Source organism: Rhinatrema bivittatum, chromosome 2, assembly GCF_901001135.1.
Source record: "Rhinatrema bivittatum chromosome 2, aRhiBiv1.1, whole genome shotgun sequence".
NCBI classification, from domain to species: domain Eukaryota; kingdom Metazoa; phylum Chordata; class Amphibia; order Gymnophiona; family Rhinatrematidae; genus Rhinatrema; species Rhinatrema bivittatum.
This window is the reverse complement of record NC_042616.1, coordinates 170,262,324-170,285,044: the sequence shown is the minus strand read 5'-3', so window position 1 is coordinate 170,285,044 and position 22,721 is coordinate 170,262,324. Positions and strand designations below refer to the sequence as shown.

General features: G+C 47.4%; 1 protein-coding gene across 5 annotated transcripts in view; it reads left to right on the top strand.

Moving 5' to 3' along the window:
- FAM133B (family with sequence similarity 133 member B) overlaps nucleotides 1-22,721 on the top strand; it is an 85,068-nt gene that overhangs the window by 27,589 nt on the left and 34,758 nt on the right. For all 5 annotated transcript variants that reach the window (XM_029588875.1, XM_029588879.1, XM_029588878.1 and 2 more), the window contains exons 8-9: nucleotides 3,201-3,251; nucleotides 10,916-11,008. In XM_029588875.1, coding sequence (XP_029444735.1) covers nucleotides 3,201-3,251; nucleotides 10,916-11,008 — 144 coding nt within the window. The remainder of the gene's footprint in view (nucleotides 1-3,200; nucleotides 3,252-10,915; nucleotides 11,009-22,721) is intronic.

The window sequence follows — 22,721 nt, the reverse complement described above, 5'->3', positions numbered from 1 at the left end:
GCGCGGTGTGTCTCCGGAGCTCGGTGCAGGGCGTATGGTCCTCGACGGAGGCGGCGTGGTCCATCAATCGGCTGGAGACCAGGGCGGTGAGGTTCGCCCTGCGGGAGTTCCTGCCGTTGGTTCGCGGTCAGGCGGTCAGGATTCTGTCGGACAATGCGACAACGGTAGCGTACATCAACCGGCAGGGCGGCACCAGAAGCCTGCCTGTGGCCGCCGAGGCGCGGCAGTTGATGGCTTGGGCCGAGCGGCATCTGCAATGCATTGCGGCGTCGCATATTGCGGGCGTGGAAAACGTCCAGGCGGACTTTCTGAATCGACATCGGCTGGATCCAGGCGAATGGGAACTCGCGGACGTGGCGTTTCGAAGCATTTGTGCCAGGTGGGGAACACCTGTGCTAGACCTGATGGCGACGTTCAAAAATGCCAAAGCGCCGCGGTTTTTTGCCGGGAGACGGGGGCGGAGGGAGTCGACGCCCTCGCGTTGCCTTGGCCGACAGGGGTGCTCCTCTATGTGTTTCCTCCGTGGCCCCTCATCGGTCGGACGCTGAGGCGCATCGAACTTCACCCGTCGCCCGTGATTCTAGTCGCACCCGAGTGGCCGCGGCGGCCGTGGTTCGCGGACCTTCAGAACTTGGCGCTGGGGCCTCCCCTGCGGTTTCCGTATGTGCCGGACCTGCTACATCAGGGGCCCGTTTGTTTCGACCAGGTCGAATGCTTCTGTCTAGCGGCATGGCTTTTGAGAGGCGTAGGTTGAAGAAACGGGGTTATTCTGATGCGGTGGTCACAACGCTGTTATGGTCGCGCAAGCCTTCCACATCTCTGGCGTATGTACGAGTATGGACGATCTTTGAGACATGGTGCCTGGCACAGGCTATTCGGCCTACGCGGGCCTCGGTGCCAGAGGTGTTGCTTTTCCTCCAGGATGGTTTGGCGAAAGGCTTGTCTTGCAGTTCGCTTAGGGTGCAAGTGGCGGCACTTGCCTTGCTGCGCGGGCAGGTCCACGGGGTGGCATTGTCTGCGCACCTGGACGTCGTTCGTTTCCTCCGGGGCACTAAGCTTTTACGTCCTCCGTTCCGTTCTCCGTGTCCTTCGTGGAGTTTGAATCTGGTGTTGAAGGCCTTATGTTCCGCTCCCTTCGAGCCTATCCGCGGAGCTACAGTGAAAGACTTGACACTGAAGGTGGTTTTTCTGGTGGCTGTGGCGTCGGCGAGGAGGGTGTCGGAGCTTCAAGCCTTGTCTTGTCGGGAACCTTTCTTGAGGATTACGGATTCGGGGGTGTCGCTTCGTACGGTGCCTTCCTTCTTGCCTAAGGTGGTCTCGGCTTTTCATCTCAACCAGTCGGTGGAGTTGCCTGCGTTTTCTGAGGCCGATAAGTCGCTTCCGAATTATCGAGATTTGCGGCGGCTAGACGTGAGGAGAGCCCTTTTAAGTTATCTAGAGGTGACGAACCCCTTTCGGAGATCGGATCATCTTTTTGTCTTGTGGGGCGGTCCTCGACGCAGTCAGGCGGCTTCCAAGACTACCATTGCGCGCTGGTTGAAGGAGGCCATTGGTTCTGCATATCTGCTGCAGGGCAAGTCTGTTCCGGTGGGGCTTAAGGCTCATTCTACGCGTTCTCAGGCTGCCTCCTGGGCGGAGTGCAGTCAGGTTTCGGCGGAAGACATTTGTAGAGCGGCAACCTGGAAGTCGTTGCATACCTTTGCTCGTCATTATCGCCTTGATGTGAGTGCACCGGGTACCGGCGGTTTCGGGGCAGGGGTGCTCAGAGCGGGACTCTCCGGATCCCACCCTAGTTAAGGTAGCTCTGGTACATCCCAGGAGTCTGGACTGATCCGGGTACGTACAGGGAAAAGAAAATTAGGTCTTACCTTAGTTAATTTTCGTTCCTGTAGTACCACGGATCAGTCCAGAATCCCGCCCGGCGAGTCTACTGTTCGGTATGAGAATCCGGTCTGCGGACGGTATGGTTTCTTTCTGTCCATTCTGTCTCTGTTGTCTCTTTTCTTCGTTATCGATGGCTCTGGTTCTGGTCCCATTTGGGGGATAGTTGAGCAGTTAGTTTGGTAGGTTCCTGTATATAGTTCGTTTGTAGTGATTTTGGGGGCTTCATCTGCTTTGACATTAAGTAAGACTTCCAGACTGTAGGTGGCACCAGCCTAGATATAGGCGGAGTTTTGTTTGTAAACTTCTGTCTCCATCTGCTAGAGGGGGGGCAAAACCCAGGAGTCTGGACTGATCCGTGGTACTACAGGAACGAAAATTAACTAAGGTAAGACCTAATTTTCTTTTATTAATACTGTCTTTCGCTTCCATGCTGCATGCTTAATTTTAACAACCAAAGTTACAAAATTGTGGTACTGATGAAAACAATATGACCACTGAATGAAAAACTCCCCTTTACCACTAACTCTGTATGAGACCCTGTGTACATTGTTTTATCTTCTTGTACCTTTCCTGAGAGATAATATTCTTCTTCTCCCATCACCCTTTTGGAAGCTTGCTTGCACCAGAAATGTTCCAGCTTCTGCTGACTAAAGTACATTGCCCCTTCTGATGCTGTTAGATGATGGGTGCCTTAGTAATGCAAGCTGTTGGTCGCCGCACTGCGGTGGTGTGTGGGAGATGGAGGGTGATGGAAGAGAGCTGAGACAGTCTATTCTTGCTGCTTACGTGCTGCGCTGAGAATTTATTTTTTTTTGAATGCTGAGTTCAGCACCAGATTTCTGTTGATAAGACTTGCTAGCACTATCGTAGACATATGTCGGCCTTATGGACAAGCGAGAATAATGTCTGCATCCTTTAACCAGCGTTCCCTAACCAGTCTGGTTGTCTAGATAGCCACTACAAATATGCATGAAGCAGATTTAAATACACTAGATCTCCAGTGTACGCAAGCTAATCTGTCTCAAACATATTCATTAAAAAATATCTTGAAAACCTAACCAGTCAACTGCCTTCAGGACAGGCCTAGGAACCATTGTTTTAAATCTCTTTCCCTGGCTGACAGTGTGTTACTTCTGAAACATTCCTAAGCTTAATTAAACCAACTCATGTGGAGTTTTCATGTCCATGGGGATCTCAGGACAGGAAGAGTCTGGAAGTTACTGGAATGATTTGGAGAGCAAGTTGAACAGCCATGAATGGGCCGGGGTTGCTGAAAGTTTGAAGTGTGATTTGTCTTTATTTTCCATTTTATTTAGGATAGTTCCAGAAAGAAAAAGAAGACAAAAGAAGAAGATGACAAAGAAAAGGTATCCATTGCATATGTGTCTGCATTTAATAAAGATTGATCTAGATTGTGGAGCATGAGATCATTTAGTACCACATACAGCAACTTGAGTCCAAGATTGAAAATAAGTGATTTCACCTAGATGTCTCTCTGGCTATTGCTCTCTTTTTTTTTTTTAAAGCCAATACACCCAGTTTTAAGTTGATCTTAAATTAGCTCTGACTTCTGATTCTTTCCCTGGTAGCATTTTGAAGATTGATATTGGAAACCTTTTTGTTGGCCTTCAGTTGCTCTGCTATTAGTGGCTGATTTATCTTGTTTGCAGTGGGGCTTTCTATTGTGAAATTTCAGGTTCTGGTTATGTGGCCTCAGGGAGCAGCTTGTAAGTATATTCAGAGCCCCTAGGAGTGATCCATTTTCCAAAGCAGCTGCTGTTTTCTCCATTTCATCACCCGACCTAGAGGAATGAGTAGATGTTTATTGCTGGTTGTGTTATAGAAGGATCAGTTTCAGCAGTATCTAAACTGCTGTAATAAGAGCTAGGACTCCAACCTGACTGAAATCAGGATGGGGTTCAGGGCCCAGGGGAGCAGCGACCTGTACTTGAGAGGTTGCTGATGGTAAAAGAGATTTTAGAAAACACCTCTTGGGAATGACTCAGAAGATGACTTTCTTTATTTAAGCGGGACTGAATGTTGACGAGTTGTTTACTAGTGGGTAGCCAGATGGACTCAGGACCATTGGGTTATGTGCTCCCCTGTTAGCAGATGGAGTCGGAGTCAGGTTTCAAAGCTGATGTCACCTAGATAAACCCCTGCAGTGACCTCAGCCATTCAGTATCTCTCCGTCTCCTTAGCAGATGTGGATGCTATCACCACACTAGCATGGTGTTATTGGGATTGCAGCACTAATCCAAAGGAACAAGTTTTTACCTTCACATTTAAAGGAAGATCGAGCCCCACTCTCCTGCGGTGATACCTAAGGGTCCCTCCCCCAGTTGAGAATTCCTGAGGTGATTTCCGAGATCCCTCAGAGGTGTGCCTTGGTCTGGCAGCCGGTTCCCAGCGTGGACTTAACTGCTGAAGCAGCTGACAGGCAGCGGATGCAGAAGCCGAGTGCAGCAGTGAAGGTCAAAGCCCTCTCCCCCTGCAGCTGGAGATTGACTCTGTACTCAGCCGGTAAATGCTGAGGCCAGGTAAGTAGAGAATAACTTCTCCGATCCAGAGACGTGGAAGGGCTTTGGTAAGTCTTTCCTCCGGTCTCTTTGCTTGGTGTGCCGTACCGACTTCATTCACGATCTCCGTTCGGGTGATGGAAGGGGATTCCGAGCAGGTTGAGCGGCCCCCGATGTGCTAGGCCCCGTTTTCGGCTCGGTGGACCCTTCACGTGGTGATCCACGGCAGCGCCATCTTGTGCACGGTTTGGTGCGGCGTCATTTTCCCCCGTCAGCCATCGGTACGCACGGTGTGGGCCGGCCCTCTGTGCACCTTAATGTGCACGCATAAAGGTATGCTAAAGTGCATGAGCAACCGGCCGCTTGTTTCTACGCGCGCCGAGGGGAGTCTTGTGCGCGCTCGAGAAGCATTAACGCACAAGCTACAGAGGTTATGGCCCCAGCAGCAAAGAAGCTCAGATTACACTCCCTTTGCACTGCTTGACATATCAGGGCTGCTCATTCTGACCTGGAATCCTGCCTGTGTCAGCACTGTGAGGAAGCCCAGGGAGGACTGGACTCCCAGAACTTTTCGAAGTCTGGTCCATCTCAGTCTGAGTACGGGTCAGCCACAATCTTGTCTGACAGCACCCAGACCTGAGCAATTCCAGGGCTGCATTTCCCCACCACCACCACCTCAAGGAGGGCAGTTCAACAGCCCCTTACCCAGTTCCTCCAGAGCCAAATATGGACCCGGCAGCTTTCTCTTGGTTGGAATCTTTCCAGGGCCTTCAAGCCTTTGTTCAGGCACAGTCAGCTCCTGCCTTGGACTAGGCAGTACCACAGCTGGGAAGAACTTGCCCTCCAATCCTGTCAGCAGGCCTCGGGACATGCCTTGCCTCACCAAGGATATCCCTGATAGGGACCCAGACACAATGGACAATGACGGGGATTCCTTGGAGGACAGGGAAATTCCCCCCCCACCCCCCAGGCCTGGAACCATACTGGACCATGCTTCGATTTTTCCACAGAGATGAATTACCGGCCTTAGTCTCCCAGACACTGAAGACTCTGGGAATTCCAGGCACAGACTCTGTCGGAGCCAAAGAAGAACCCCCATTCTGGTGTCTCTACGGAAAGCCTCTTGCTATTTTCAGATGCTGGAAGCCATCCAGGAATTGATTGACTTGGAATGGAATGCCCCAGAGGCAAGCTTTAAAGGAGTCGGGCCTCGGAGGACTTGTACCCTCTGAACCCAGCGGTCAAGGAACGTCTGCGTTTCCCGAAAGTGGACACCATGGTCTTTGCCATCTTGAAGCAAACAACTGTCCCGTTCGAGGGAGAAGTGCCCTTGAAGGATGCTGACGATAGGCAGTTGGAATCCATCCTTAAGCAAACCTTTGATGCGACTGCATTGACACTGCAGATTGCTTCCTGCTGTGCCCTGGTGGGCTCGCTCATGCCTGCTTCTGTCAAGGGAAGCAGATGGCTCAGGGGCTCTTATCGGGGAGTGATTGAACCCGCCGCATTCTTCCTGGCAGATGCAAGCTCAGACCTGGTGCGTACCTCGACCAGAGGAGTAGCCTCTATGGCGGTGGACAGAAGACCGCAAAACTGGTCAGTGGACACAACTTCTAAGAGGAGCCTCACAAGGATGCCCTTTAAGGGATCCCTCCTATTCAGAAGCGAATTGGAGAAGCTTGCTAGTAGGTAGGGTGAATCTCCAGTGCCCAGGCTACAGGAGGATAAGAAAAAGAGGTCACAGCGCCCCTCACCCATGAGGGGTCTAGCCAGGGGCTCCCTGCTCTTCCAGCCCTACAGAAACTTGTCATTTCAGTCAACTCGGCCCTCAGGAAGGTCTCAGTTCTTTCAGAACCAACAGCCAAAAAGAGGAACAGGTTCGGGCTCAGGTTCGACCTGAACTCCCCAATGAAGTTGGGCTGACCCATCCTCGGGAAGAGGAGATAGGGGGCCGACATTCCCTCTTCTATCAGCGGTGGGTCGAGATCACATCGGCAAATGGGTACTGGACATCATTCGAGAAGGATATGCTCTTGAATTCCACAGCATCCTCGGGACAGGTTCATGGTGTCACCTTGCCACTCCCAGCACAAGAAACTGACAGTGGAATCCACACTGATGAGGCTCTTCAGTCTGAGGGCTATAACTCTGGTACCTACACCCCAAGTAAATATGGCACATAAATCCATCTGTTTCATCGTGCCCAAGAAAGAGGGTTCTTTCCGACCCATCCTGGATCTCAAAAGCGTCAACTGTCACCTGCGGATAGTTCACTTCTGCATGGAAGCTCTTTGCTCTGTCATAATGGCAATACAACCAGGAGAGTTTTTAACCTCTTGGAAGCCTACCTGCATATTCCAATCCGTCGAGACCACCAGCGTTTTCTGTGCTTTGCAGTACTGGGCCGCCATTACCAGTTTCTGGCATTGCCCTTCGGCCTGGTAGCCGCCCCCAAGAGATTTTCCAAAATTATGAAGGTCGTGGCAGCAGCACTGAGGAAAGAAGGGATCCTGGTGTACCCTTACTTAGTCGACTGGCTGATCTGGGCAAAGTGGTTGGTTGGAAGAAAGCCTCCACTTGCTCCTGCAGGAACTCGGTTGCATCGTGAACATAGACAAGAACAGCCTCAAACCCTCCCAGTCATTAGAGTACCTGGTGGTCCAGTTCAACGCCAAGGTCTCCCTCCCTCCCTCCCTCCCTTCCTCCATCGAGGAGAAGGAAACTGATGGACCAAGTACATCAGTTAATGAACACAATGCGCCCCAAGATATGTGGGACTATCTCCTGGTCCTTGGCCTCATGGCGTCAACCATGGAAGTAGTACCATGGGCGAGAGCACACATGTGGCCCCTCCAACACTCCCTACTGTCATGCTGGAATCCACTGTCTCAAGACTACTTGATTCGCCTCCACCTACCGATGGAAGTATGATCTCGCCTCCAGTGGTGGCCACAGGAAGCTCACCTAAGCAAGGGGGTAAGCCTCTTCCCACCAAGCTGGATTGTCCTCATGACTGATGCAAGCCTCGAGGGTGGGGAGCTCACTGTCAGGAGCTGACAACCCAGGGACGCTGGAGAGGGGAAAGAGGCGAACTGGTACATAAACAGCCTGGAAGGGCGAGCAGTCAGATTAGCATGCCTGCAGTTCAGCCACAGGCTCCAGGGGTGAGAAATCCAAGTGATGTCGAACAATGCAACAACAATTGCCTATATCAACCTCCAGGGAGGAATCAAGAAGCCACCAAGTGTCTCTGGAGATAGACCTCCTCATGAAATGGGCAGAGTCAAACATGCAAGGGATAGCTGCCTCCCACATCGTGGGAGTAGACAACGTCAGGGTAGACTTTCTCAGCAGGGAAAGCCTGGATCTGGGGGAATGGACGCTGTCGACCAGAGCCTTCCAACTCCTAGTGGATCGCTGGGGCCTCCCATCCTTCAACCTACTGGCTACATCTCACAATGCGAAGGTTCCCCAGTTCTTCATTCGCAGGAGAGATCAGCGTTCCTAAAGGACTGACGACCTGGCCAGAGGAAGACTTACTGTACACTTTCCCCCTCTTCCCCCCGTGGCCCCTACTGGGCAAGATCATCCGCAAGATTCAAGCACCACAGAGAACTCGTTCTTCTGGTGGCCCTGGATTAGCCCAGGTGCCCGTGGTATGCAGACATGTGGAAGACTGCTTGTGGAGAGTCCCCTTTGCCTCCTTCCTCACAGGGATCTTCTCTAGCAAGGCACAATTCTTCATGAAGATCACACTCAGCTTTCTCTTACGGTCTGGCCCTTGAGAGGGCTCGTATGACGAAGCGTGGATATTCGGCAGACATGGTTACCACATTGCTCCGCGCTTGGAAGTTTTCAACATCCCTTGCATATATATGGATCTGGAGAATATTTGAGGCCTGATGCGAGGAGTGTGGGGTGCCCCTGCGAACGGCCAAGATCACCATGATTCTGGAATTTTTACAGGATGGCCTGGACAAAGGATTGTCCCTCAACTACCTGAAGACCCAGGTGGCAGCCCTCTCCTGCTTCAGGGCCGAGGTGAATGGAATCAGTCTGTCAGCGCATCCGGACTTGACCCATTTCCTAAAAGGGGTTAAGAATCTCCAACCGCCCTTAAAGTGGCCAGTCCCCCATGGAACCTCAATCTAGTATTGGACTTCCTGGCAGGGCCTTCTTTCAGATCACTACACAGTCTGTCCCTATGCCTCTTAACACTGACTGTATTCTTGGTAGCGATATGCTCGGCTTGTTGCATCTTGGAGCTACAGGCGCTGTCCTGTCGGGAGCCATTCCTTCAATATACTCCAGGACCAGTGCAGCTTCATACCGTCCCCTCCTTCTTACCAAAGGTAGTCTCGGAATTTCACCTGAACCAATCCATCTCCTTACTGTCCACAGATAGATACAAGGACATGAAAGACTACCACTTTCTTCATCTAAACATCAGTAGACATTTGGTATGGTATCTGGAACATTCAGAACCAGTGCGCAAGACGGAATGCTTGTTCTTTCTTCATGGGGGAAAGAAACAGGGCAAAGCGGCTTCACGAGCTACCATAGCTCGCTGGATCAAGGAAGTCAAGGCAGCTTACGTAGAGGCAGGGAAGCCTTTACCTCTCCAGGTCAAAGCTCATTCTATCAGGGCCCAGGCAATATCCTGGGCGGAAGCTAAGTTGCTGTCTCCTGCCGACATCTGTTGAGCAGCGACATGGTCCTCCTTACACACCTTCTCCAGGTTCTACCGCTTGGATGTCCAGACTCAAGAGGATGCAGCCTTTGCGAGGGTGGTGCTAAGCAGATCACGGGCAGCCTCCCGGCCCATTCAAGAGAAGCTTTTTTTTACATCCCACTGGTCCTGAGTCCATCTGGCTACACGCTAGGAAATGGAGAAATTATTTATCTAACTTCGTTTTCCTTAGTGTAGACAGATGGACTCAGCATCCCGCCCACGGCTGCCCAGGCGATGCACCAAGGGATCGACCATGAGGTGAACCTCGATTCCACATGAATACGGGTAAGTCGTGGCCCTATCCCTAGTTCAGGGCACCTATAGTATTGCCAGATTTTGGCGCTTATCTTGGTTGAGTATGGTTATGGTCTCCAGTTTATTTTTAACCAAGTTGTATCCAAATTCTAATCAAGTCCTTCATTAATGTGTCCACAATGGCTTTTTGAAGAGAATACTGAATGGCTGAGGTCACTGCAGGTGTATATCTAGGGTGACATCAGCTTTGAGATCTGCCTCCGTCTCCATCTGCTAGCAGGGGAGCTCATAACCCATTGGTCCTGAGTCCATCTACACTAAGGAAAACAAAATTATCAGGTAAGTAATTTCTCCATTTTGGGGGGGGGAGGGGTCACATGGGATGTTGATGAAAACAAACTCTTGGTAGCTGGACTCCACTTCAACTCTCCAGTTTTAAAATAGAACACTGATTTTTGTAGCCTTTCTGAATAATTGTCAGTTGACAATTTATAGGAGAACAGTAATGAAATATTCCTCTTCTTCCAGTCAGACCAGTCTGGACAAGTGGGTTATACAGATGGAGATGGTGAACAGGCTCGCTGATGTCACTCCTTCTCCACCTCTGAGCTGTCACCAGCTTGGCAGTATTCTTTATCGCCAGCAATGGGTTATGTGATGGACAAGTTTCCTGTGCTGGCAGTGATGGCATGGTTAGGCTGGGTGAACAGAAAAACTCTGATGCGCAGCTCCTGAGGTGACAGCTTCAGGCTCCCTCCCTCAGTGAAGCACCGCTGGGGAGGGCAGTTGTGATTTTAAAATCTACGAGCAAGCCTGTAGCATCAGTTATCCAGCTATTTAGCAGGACTTCTCCAGATAATTTAGCTGCTGAATACTCCTGGATAACTTTAGGATAGGGATTCATTGCAGACAGACTTGCCTACCTAACTTTATCCAGCCAGCGCCAAATATCAGCGCTCACTGGATAAAGACTCCTCATGCCCTGGGAACGCCCTCAGATCCGCCTCTTATTGTGCATGCGACAGTTTACATGGACAGAATTTACCTGCTGAGTGGGGGAGGGTGTTTTTAAACCCAAAGATTGAACTTCCATGCCATTGTCCTGCATCTTCTTCCTCCTACTGCTCCCAGTATCCTCTGCTGTTGCCACTGCCTCCCTAATCCAGGATCCTCTTCCCCCTCCCACTTCTCACATATTTACCTGCCTTCTGTTCCTAACCCTCCCTCATTCATCCTGTCCTCAATCTTCAATCATTTATTTATTAAAACCTATTACTTGCTAATATCTCACTTCTTTGTTGCATGGTGCTGCTTCAGATAGTCTTGCAGAATTTACAACAATTTTTTCTTTTTTTTGCACAAAATGTTCCCTTAGGAGAAAAAGTTGACATTTAATTAATCAATGCTGCCTCTTCATAGTGCCAAGGATTAAATTTCTAAATCAAAGGTTCAAACCATTTTTTAGTGAATCTGTTTGTCATTGAGCAAGTCCAGATTTTGAGTTTATTACTTCTGTTTTGCACAGGACAAAAAAAGTTTAAGCAGAAAAAGAAAGAAGCTTGATCATGGAGACAAGCATTCCTCATCGGAGTCTGCATCAGAATCTGATACTGAGGAGGTCAGTGAACGTTTCGAGGCTGTGTTCGTAACAAACACTCATTTGCTTAAATCCCCAGACATGCACAACACTGACAGCTATTACTTTTGCCCGTTCTTGTAGTAATTTAAGATATCAAAGGAGACTGCTTTGATTTTGGTACCTAAAGACCCGGAGTAAAAGGAACTCTCAGGAAGCCTACTCTGCAGAAAGCAATCTAGAGTATTTTTTTTTAGCTTGTCTCCTGCCAACACATTTGTTCAGTCTGTGGATTTGTAGGGAAAATCATAGCATAACCAGCTTTGTTCTAATTCTGTAATGCAATCAGTAAACAAATCTATAATCAGGAGAGGCTAAAACAAGAAATTTCACCTTTTTTTAGGATTCTATTGGTTGATCCCTTGGCCTCTTCCTTTTTTTCCTGAGTAGAGTGCCCAGTGTGAAATATCCTTAAGTCTAACAGTATAGTTATTTTCTTCTCTTCCCAGTTTATAATTATATATTTTATATATTTATAATTCTCCCCTGACTTAGCACATTTTTTAAATTACCTGTTTTCAGCTGTCATTTTTTATATAAGCTTCATGCTGAATTGTGTTTCGGTGTATGCAGTCGAAAAATGTTTTGTAAGTTATTACTATGCAACTGATACTGCACAGTAAGAACTTGTAAATTCCTTAAATATGGAGTTGGTGGGGGGTTTTTTGTTTTGTTTTTTTAAAGGACTATTGTTTAGCAGTTAAAAGCTAGCATTGCCTTGAAACATTGTATCTGTTTCCCATTTTATTCTCAGTGCCTTCAAGGCGTTGATATGGGACACTTGATTGTAGTTAACAGATGGACAACAGCCTTCAAAAAAAAATCAGATTTAGTAGAATGCATAGATTAGATTAAGGTTTAGCTTTTCAGTACTAACCAACAGAAAAAACTTCCAACAACTAAATTGATTGAAGGGAACACTACAACATGAAAAGCCCTTGGAAAGTTCATGCTTGGTGCTGATTTTTGGTGCATAGCTGGAAAGGATATTGTAAGGTCAGGTAACAATAAGTGAAGAATTTCAGGACCTGCAGAATTAGCTGAAATTTGAATCTCAACACCATCATCTTAATCTTGAAAAAGTAACACATCAGGATGTCTTTTTTTGGGTTTTTTTTCTCTTCTCCATGGATTGAATATATTGTATATCGTATAATTTGCAGCAAGGTGTCTGGCTCTGTCATTCAGCTGTAGTGCTCTGATATAACAAACTCTGGTTTGAGTCTCCTGTCCAGCAACATTAAAGGTGCTGGGGCATATTGTAGAGGCAATGTACCCAAGCTTTAGAGAGGGAGGGATGGCATGCTCAGAAGAGACTTGGGCAGTGAGGGATGTTGTATTACCTGGTTATGTCATCTGAGGACAGGGTTATAAAATGGGAGAAAATCCAGAGCAAAAATTTGAAAACTGGAGGAGAAATGCAAGTTAAATAAATGGAAATTCATCAGAGCTGATTCAGCTAGGTTGAAATTGTCCCTGCAAAAGAGTGACACAGTGGGCAAACTTTTTATAAACCCATGGAAAGAACATTATATTGTAATTAATGTGTTTTCTCCCTAAGTCATGGTTTGGCAAGAGAATGTTTGTCCCATTCTTGTAGGAGCTTCAACCCCTGTGGGACATAGTGGGCACCAGTCAAAATTACTTTCACATGACTTGACAGCTGGAAAGATTATATAAATTTTGTAAGAATTTAAATAGGTATTATATAAGATTGTGCTATGGTGTCAGACTAAGCTCAAAGGCTCTCATTATAGTCATCTTAAAAAGTTCAACTTGTATTACAAAACTGTCTAGAAAGTCAAACACTTGAGCTATACCAGTCTATAAATCCTGAATCTATCAGTCTAAAGTTCCATTCAAACTGTACTGCCAAAGCAAATATCACTTTAAAAATGTCTGGCCACGGTCTCCGGTCTCAACATAGTATATCAGCAAATAAACTGCTGGTTTCCATTCAGAGTGCAAAAATTGTATACTTTTAACTTCACAGTGAAGTACATTCTCTTTCCCTGTACATACCTGGATCAGTCCAGACTCCTGGGTTTTGCCTCCCCACCTGCAGATGGAGACAGAAGTTTTGACCTTCTCTGCCCTATACCCTCAGGTGCCACCTACAGTCCGTCAGTATTTCTCTGTTTCCAGCAGATGGTGGAGGTGCATTCCCTACAGTCTGTAAGTTTAAAAAAAAAATCAAAACACCAAGAAGAGTGCAGCAAGCTTCTAGAGCCTCCCAGGCGGTTGGCATGTCCCACGGGGGCCATCCCCCCTGGTATTAGAGGCGGTGGGTGCTAGGGATTGAGGACCCTGTAACCCTATCCTACTGACTGCAGTTGGGGGTGATACCGGGGAGCCTGGCTCACTCACCCCCAGAGGACAGGACCCCTGTATTCTTTCAGGTTTGATTTAAAAAAAAAAAAAAAAAAAAAAAAAAAAATTAAGCAGAGCCTTCAGCGGGCTTAATCTCTGCTTTCCCAATGCTAACTTTTTTCTTTGTTCGGCCATGACCGCTGTCATTTTGGCCACGGGCTGAGTTTACTGGTCTCTGTAGGTTTTCTTCTCTCATGCCTTGTGGTGCAGCCTGCCGCACATGTTTCCAGGGATGGGCTCTGTTCGGCCTGCCTCCCGGGGGGGGGGAGACTGCGTTTGCCAGCCGCGCAGAGAGCCGGCAGGGCCTGGGAGACAGTGGCTTGCCTTGCTGGATCCGTTCCTGCTGAGTGCAGGAACAGAAGCCATTTTGTCTACTTTCTGCACGGCAGCGCAAACCGCGGAGGGGGAAGGTAATTCTCCCCCTCCTTTGACTCTGCGTCGGGTGGCCTCCAGGGGGTTTGCCCATGGACGGAATGGTTTTACTGACTGAGGATAGCCCCGAGGGGGCTTCAGATTCCTACTTCTCCTCAGATTTTATTTTGTTGCTGCACAAAGCCTTTAAGGCTAGAAGGTTCGCAAAGAAGCAGTCGGAGTGGTACAGCTCTGCAGGTGGCTAAATTGAGCAGAAAGGACCCTAAGAGGGCAAACATTTTGGAGATGGCCAGGGGCCAGAAGACTCAGCACCCCCTTCAAACCTTGTCGTTTCGCCAGGGGGCGGACTCTTCCTCTGCTTCGGAGCCAGAGGAGCAGGATGTCGGGGGCAAGCCCCTCAGGGGGTGGATCCCGAAGTTGACCAAGGTCCTTTTTCAGGTCAGGCTCCTCATGGGGCGGACGGGGATGACCTGAAAGTGGTCCATCTCTTGCACAGGGACGAGTTAGGTCCTCCTTATTCCTGTGATCCTGGAGGAATTGGGCATTGACAGACCTGTGGATTCTAGGTTGTGGTCCATGGATCCAGTCATGCTGGGTCTTTGGAATCCGACCAGATTCTTTCCTTTTCATCTTCCGGTCACTGATTTGTTGTTCCGAGAGTGGGACACTCTGGATTTGGGTCTGAAAGTCAACAAAGCTATGGATAAGCTTTACCCACAACAGAGAACGCCCTGGACCTCCTCCAAGTTCCTAAAGTGGATGCGGCATTGTCTGCTGTTACTAAGAAGACTTCCATCCCGGTAACGGGCAACGGCCCTCAAGGATCTTCAGGATCTCAAGCTAGAAGTCCAGCTCAAGAAGATTTTTGAGGTCTCCACCCTCTGAGTGCGGGCTGCCATGTACAGCAGTTTCTCCTTGAGGGCAGGTCTCCGCTGGGTACGGCATTTGCAGAATAACACGTCATTATCGGAGGAGGAGGTTGTTCAAGCAGGGCGCCTGGAAGCAGCAATGGCCTATAGTGTGGATGCCCTTCTTGATCTGCTTCAGACCTCCGCCCGCTCTGTGGTCTCCATGGTTTTGGCCCGCCTGCTGCTTTGGTTGCGGAACTGGTCTGCTGATGTCTCCTCCAAGGCCCAGTTAGGTTCCCTGCCTTTTAAAGGCAAGCTGCTCTTTGGAAAGGATTTAGAGGATATGATTCAGTCCTTGGGAGAGAACAAGGTACATTGTCTTCCGAAGGATAAGTCCAGGCCGCAAAGTTTTTTTTTCCTTTGTCTCGTTTTCGGGGAAATCAGAGATTTCGGTCCTCCTGGTTTGCAGGCTCTTCCTCTAAGCAAAACGCTGGCCATCTCAACAATCCTGGTCACAATCCTTTTGAGGGCGTCAATTTGGCAGATCTGGGATGCCCCAAGCTGCAGCAAGAATCAAGTCAGCACATTGAGGCGAGGCCGGTCCATTCCTCTGTTCCAGTGGTGGGAGGGCAGGTTGTCTCTGTTTTATGAGAAATGGGCCAAGCTGACATTGGACCAGTGGGTCCTTAGCATGATAAAACACGGCCATGCTCTAGATTTTGCTCGGTGCCCTCTGGACTGCTTTCTTGTTTCCCCATGTTCATACAGGGAGAAACATCAGGCGGTACGGGACACTTTGAGTTGTCTACCAGATCTCTGAGCCATTGCTCCAGTTCCGCAGGCGGAGCAGCAAAGGGGCCGCTATTCCATCTATTTCATGGTGCCCAGGAAAGAAGGCACGTTCAGGCCCATTCTAGGTTTGAAGAGGATCAACAGATGTCTTCGAGTGCTCTGCTTTCGTATGGAGACGCCGTGGTCAGTCATTGCGTCAGTACGCAAGGGAGAGTAGCGTCGCTGGATCTCACGGAAGCATATTTGCACATCGGAATCCGGACCGCTCACCAGAAATTCCTCAGGTTTTCCATACTGGGTCACCATTTTCAGTTCTGCGTTCTTCCTTTTGGGTTAGCAATGGTGCCAAGGACCTTTACCAAAGTCATGGTGGTAGTGGCAGCGGAGCTCCGGAAGGAAGGCTTGTTGGTCCATACCTATCTGGACGATTGGCAGTGGATAAGATTCTACAGCTGCTGAGGTCACTGGGTTGGGTGGTCAATTTGGCCAAAAGCCAGTTGATTCCCTCCCAGTCCTTGGAATTCCTAGGAGCCCTGTTCAACATATGTCTCTGCAAGTTTTTTCTCACAGAGGAGCGCCTCATCAAGCTGCAAGGACAGGTTTGGGACTTGCTAGCTCAGGATCTCCCCAGAGGTTTCCACCACTTGCAGGTCCTTGGCTCGATGGACTTTACTTTGGACCTGGTTCCCTGGGCCTTTGCTCATATGAGACCTCTTCAGTCAGCATTGCTTTCCCGTTGGAGCTTGGTGTCTGAGCAATTTCATCTTCCCCTACCTCTTACAGACTCTGCACGTTCCAGTCTCGATTAGTGGCTCCTCTCGGACAATTTGTGCCGGAGGATCAGCTTGGAGGTTCCCGATTGGACGGTGGTCACCAAAGACGCCAGACTCTCCAGCTGGGGAGCGGTGTGTCAGGAAAAGTCGGTGCAGGGCCAATGGTCTGTGGAGGAGTCCTGATGGTCAATCAATCGCCTGGAGACCAGGGCAATGCAGTTAGCGCTACAAGCCTTTTGTCCTATTTCTGCAGGGGAAGTCCATCAGAATTCTATCAGACATTGCGACAACAGTGGCATATATCAATCGCCAAGGGGAACCAAGAGTCCAACCGGTGGCGATTGAGGCCCAGCAGTTGATAGGCTGGGTGGAACAACAACATCTAGCCAGCATTGCTGCCTCTCATTGCAGGGGTGGACAACATTCAAGCTGATTTTCTCTGTCATCACAGTCTCAATCCCGGGGAGTGGGAACTCTTCAAGGAAGCATTCCATCTCATTTGCCGCAAGTGGTCAAGTCCAAGGGTCTACTTGATGGCGACTTTCCGGAATGCCAAGGCCCCTCATTTCTTCAGTCGGCGCCGGGAACCAATGGCAGAAGGAGTGGATGCTTTGGTTCTCGCCTGGCCAAAGCACGTCCTTCTGTATGTGTTTCCACCATGGCCTCTTATCGGCAGAGTGTTGAGGCACATTGAATCTCATCCATCCGAAGTGATCCTAATAGCTCTGGAGGGGCTGAGGTGTCCATGGTTTGCGGATCTCGTAAACCTGACAGTGGAAGGGCCCCTGAGGTTTCGGGATATTCTGAATCTTCAGTGTCAGGGTCCCATGTGTTTGGAAGAGGCAGATCGCTTTTGTCTAGCAGCATGGCTTTTGAGAGGCAAAGACTGGAAACCAAGGGTTATTCAGACGCAGTCTTCGCTACCCTTTTGCAGTCCAGGAAGACCTCCACTTTAGCTTATGTCAGAGTGTGAAACGTTTTTGAGTCTTGGTATGTAGACCACAAGGTGGATCCTGTGTGAGCTCTGGTGCCCGACGTGTTATCTTTCCTACAGGCCGGTCTAGTTAAAGGCCTCTCGTGTAGCTCTTTGCGGGTACAGGTAGCGGCCCTCTTTTCTTTCCATGGTAAAATACGCGGTGTGCCCTTGGCTGCGCATCTGGATGTGGCACGTTTTCTTAAAGGAGTGGAACACCTGCGTCCTCTGGTCAGGAATCCTTGTCCATCATGGAGTTTAAATTTGGTCCTCCAAACTCTGTGTGGCACCATTATAACCTTTAAAACAGGTGACTCTGAAGGATCTTACTTTAAAAGTGGTTTTTCTTGTAGCTATTTCCTCAGCTCACCGGGTGTCTGAGCTCCAGGCTTTATCCTGCAGGGAGCCCTTCCTCAGAATTACGGATACGGGGGTTTCATTGCGGACATCCTTCTTTTCACTTGAATCAGTCGATAGACCTCCTGGCCTTTCCAGACTTGGACCGTTCTAATCCCCAGGCTAGGGATCTGGGGAAGAGATGTACACCGTGTTCTACTGTGTTATTTGGAGGTTACCAGTGATTTCCTCATGTTGGATCATCTTTTTGTGCTCTGTTCCCAAGAAAGGATGTCTAGGCTACGATCGCCTGTTGTTTGAAGGAGGCTATTAATTCAACCTATTTGCTTCATGGTTGAATGCTTCCAGTCTGTCTCAGAGCGCACTCTATGCCTTCGCAGGCAACCTCGTGGGCTGAGTGTCAGCAAATTTCGTCTGAGATTTGTAGAGCGGCTACTTGGAAGTCCTTGCATACTTTTACTAGACATTACCGATTGGATGTTCAGGCCCTAGGATCTGGGCGATTTGGTGAAGGAGTGATCCGAGCTGGACTCTTGGGCTCCCACCCCGGGTAGTGGAGCTCTGGTACATCCCAGAACTCTGGACTGATCCGGGTATGCACAGGGAAGAAAGGAAAATTTTGGTTCTTACCTGCTAATTTTCGTACAGAATCCTGCCCTTTTTAGTGTGGGGATAGCGGAGAGTCTGCTCATTCAATACTTCTTTATATTCTCTGCAGACAAGTTCTTCAAAGTTTTTCAAGGGTTCTGATCCTACTTAGGGTTAGTGATCTGGTTTTTATCACCGGTCATATCCGGTATGAAGGTCATAATGTTTTAGTTAGTTAATTTTTAAGATATTCTGCTTTTGATACCTCTTAATACTGATGGGCTGTAGGTGGCACCTCAGGGTATAAGGCAGAGTCGGTCAAAACTTCTCTGTCTCCATCTGCTGGTGGGGAGGCAAAATCCAGGAGTCTAGACTGAATTGTGGTACTACAGGAACGAAAATTAGCAGGTAAGACCCAATTTTCCTTTTTGGTCCATTTCATACACAAAGTGAGTCAGCCACGGGGACGTGATCGGAGGAATAAGAACCCATTTATGTGGAACTCTCACCCTACAGAATTCTGCTTGATTAAATGAGCTTTTGATCTTTAGGAATATCAGCTGATTCTTTTTCTGGAACCAGATGAGAGCTGACACACTAACTCTTGGTGTTAAAGAAAAAGAACACGACCTGCTAAGTTCAAGGATTGTAATTTACCTGAAGTTAAGCCCCTGACGCAGCCGTGAAGGTGAAACTCTGGCAGAGTCGGGCATTGTTACTCTTAACCTGGACTAATTAAAAAATGTTTTAAAAAGTTTACTTTCCAAGGCATCAGTCTTGTTCTTCTTTTTCTTTCACACCTGTGGCTACGCTTGACCGATTTTGTTTCTTTGGATTACATTTTAACTCTTTATTTATACATTTCAAATACCATCAAATTAAACTTGAAAAAAGCAAAAAAATACAAAAAAAAATCAAAGAAAAAATGTAACAATTGGCCCTTAGATCAAGGACACCATATCAGAGCATCCAAGAAGAATATATATAAACAAAGCTCCCAGGGTGTGAATATTGAATGCTTCAATTTTAAGATCAAGACTGACCTAGCAGAGAAGGAGGGTGTATAAGATCAGAATGTATAAACTTATCACTCGAGAAAAAAGACAACTGATTGGGCTCATAAAAAACACAAGAAATACCCTTAAGTACAGCATTTACAAAGGAATTAAAAAAAAAAAAAAAAGCCCAGTCTGCAAGGCCCTGGACATCTTCAATAGGAACTGCTTGTGTTTCTTCTGTGTATTTTTAGCAACATCCAGAAAGACTATAACCTTTAATCTGCAAAAAAGATTTACCTTGATGTCTGATACTTCTTGAGAATCCAGTCCCTATAATCAATAGAGTTGAAGATTTAACAGCCACAGTGTCTATCACTAATATTGTAGTCACATTCAAAGAAGCCTCCGATTATAGGAGATAATTCTTGAAACTGAACTTTGGCCTCTTCCCTTTTAACAGGAAGATAATAAATCTTTGCCACAGGTGATAAAACTGATTCAGGTACCTTGAGAACTTCCAACAAGTATTTTCTGAACAAGTCTTTAGTAGACATCGTAGGCAGGCAAGTAAAATTAATAAAACACAGATTTTTCCAATTATGAAAGTGCTCCATGTTATTAGATAGAAAAGTATTATCTTTAAAGCTTCCTGAAAAGACTTAAGATGAGTCACATTAACTCATAATTCAGAGATTTGAGAAGCCTTTTCAGCTATAGAATTTTCCAAAGAAACAGGAATTTCCAAAACACATTTCTCAACTACCCTGTTTCCCTGAAAATAAGACATCCCCCAAAAATAAGACCTAGTAGAGGTTTTGCTGAATTGCTAAATATAAGATCTCCCCTGAAAGTAAGACCTAGCAAAGTTTTTTTTGGGAGCATGCCCGTCGCACAGAACACCAGAGCATGCAGCTGTGATTTTTTTACCCTGCAGGATTCACAGTTAGTTGTCATCACAAACCAGCATAACCAGACAACTATTCAGAATATGATAAATGTTCATTTTTTTGTTCAACAATATATGTGTCCCCTTCATGGAAAAATAAGACATCCCCTGAAAATAAGGCCTAGTGCATCTTTGGTAGCAAAAATTAATATAAGACACTGTCTTATTTTCGGGGAAACACGGTAATGGGAGCACTTGGGGAAATAATCCACCATCCCCTCAATAGTAATCCAAATAAACTCTAATGTAAATTTAGTGTGTCTCGCCTGCCTGAAGGTCCTTTATAAATCTGGAGTTGCTGTTGAGATTTGGTCAGCCAAAGAAAAACAATTCTGGGACGACACTAAGATCTTCACCTGTGTCCGAGAAATTCCCCAGCCCACAGTAACCTCTGAACCAACCAACCTGTTGGTCACCTCAGCAGCAGTGCTTTCTTCGGCATTGCATGCATCAAAGATGGCAATGCAACATCATCAGCCAGCAACTCTTCTTGCCACAGTGTGGAAGCTCTGCTGAATGCAGGATCCTGAGGAGGTAGTCTGGCAGCTGGACTGAATGGCACCAATGAAGCCTGGGGGAGAGAGATGGAGGCACACAGTCCCGTCCAGCACTCCTCAATGGCTCTCCCATTGGCTGCAAAGCATCTCCAGAGGACATGTGTCCATGGGTCCCGACAACTGAGCAATTGGAGCTGCAGGGAAAGCTCCAAAATGCACCTTCCTTTTTCAACCCATAACAGACGAAAATGAAAGATAATATAAATACAGCAAGGAGCAGGAGCTAAGAACCCTAGCAGCTAGCCACCATCTTAGATCCAAGCTGACATACATTTTGATAACTGAACCAATTTGGCTAAAAGCGTGTTGTGTTGTGTTTGGGTTTTTTTTTTTTGGTTTTTTTTTTTATTGCTGTTAAGTTACAAATGCAAACATACAGAATAAACATCACCACATTAAAACAGCATTTTCCAGTTTGGATAATTCCCTCCCCTTTCATGCTACACAATTATTGGTCAAAAGTGATACATTGGTAAAGATGTTAGAGAAATCTGAAATAAAATTTTCTGGTAGAACAAACATAATAAAAGACGATGGTTATGGAGTAGGCATTGAGAATGAAAATTGTCTCCAAGAAATGTATGGATTCCAAACATTATAAAATTTCTTAAGATAATGGTATTTCAGGGCAGTTAAACGATAAAGAGTAGATGCCGGTCCAGTCAGATTAAGAGTTCTGAAGATGTCGGTGGGATGGGTCTTTGCCAGGAGCGTGCTATTTCCATTTTTGCAGCAGTGCAATGGATGAGAGTTTGAGCCTGTGCTGACAGCTCCTTGTCAAAAAGAAAGAGAAGTGCTTGGTCCTTGGTGAGATGAATAGGCAGTTCAAGGATCTCTGTCAAGATCCTAGAAACATATGATCACAGAGTTTGTATTTGGGAGCAGTCCCACCACATATGTAAGTACGTTCCCAAGGAATGACAATTACGCCAGCATTGTGGAGTGGTGGAGGGGCAAAAGCGATTTGGGCAAACCGGGGTGAGATGCCAGCGATATAAAACTTTGAAATTAGCTTCCATAATTCGTGCCGAGATGGAGCCTTGTGCTTGGCGAATGAAAATATTCTCCAATTCATCCTTAGAGAGCGAGCAAGCCATGTCCTGTTCCCAAGCCGCTCTATGTGCAGGTTTAGATGGAGGGCTGGATGACAATTTATATAATTTAGAAATTAAGCCTCCAGCTGAAGTGGGATTGGTGCAATATCCCTCTAATAAGGATCTCTCGGTGGATAATACATTTTGTGAACGAATCGCATTAATGAAGTGGCAAAGTTGCATGTAGGGAAGAAACTTAGTCGTGGTGAATTGATAATCTTTTTGTAGAGTAGTGAAGGAAGTGATAGTGCCACACGATATGATATGAGATATTTGATGTAATCCTTGAGATTTCCATGTGCGATAAGCTGTGTTGGGAAGGCCTGGTGAGAAAGATTTGTTGTGAAATAGGGAAGTCTGGAGAAAGTAAGCTGCCTCACCCACCAACTTTTTCTTCCATGGTCGCCATCCATTAAGAGTATGTCGGGTGGATGTCGACATGGTGGATGTCGATCGCCAAGTAGTGCTGGGTTGCCATATAAGACCTGAGAGAGGCATATCTTGTAAGCAAGTTTGTTCCAGCTGGACCCATGATTTTACGTCTGTGGGACGTAGTTGAGCCACAGCAAAAGCGAGATTTGGGAGACCCAAGCCTCCTTGGGCTTTAGGTTGGAAGAGGACCATTCTGGCTACATTTCCACAAGAAGCGGAGTACTTTCTTCTGCCATCCTTTCAGTGTAGCATTGCTAATGGGAATAGGTAGAGTCTGGAATAGGTATAGTAAACATGGCAATACATTCATTTTCAGGGTCGACAAACATCCCAGCCAGGTTAATGGTAAAGAGTTCCACCTGATTAGATCCTGATCAATACTGTTAAGTAGGGGGGTATAGTTACGCGGAAATAAATCAGTGGAATTTTTACTCAAATTAACTCCCAGGTATTTCAGCTTATGGGGTGCCCATTTAAAAGGATGGGATGACTGGAGGAGAGTAACTAATGGGGAACATGAGATGTTCAGGATCTCCGACTTATCCCAATTGATTTTGAATCCGGATACCACACTATAGCATGCAAGTTCCGATTC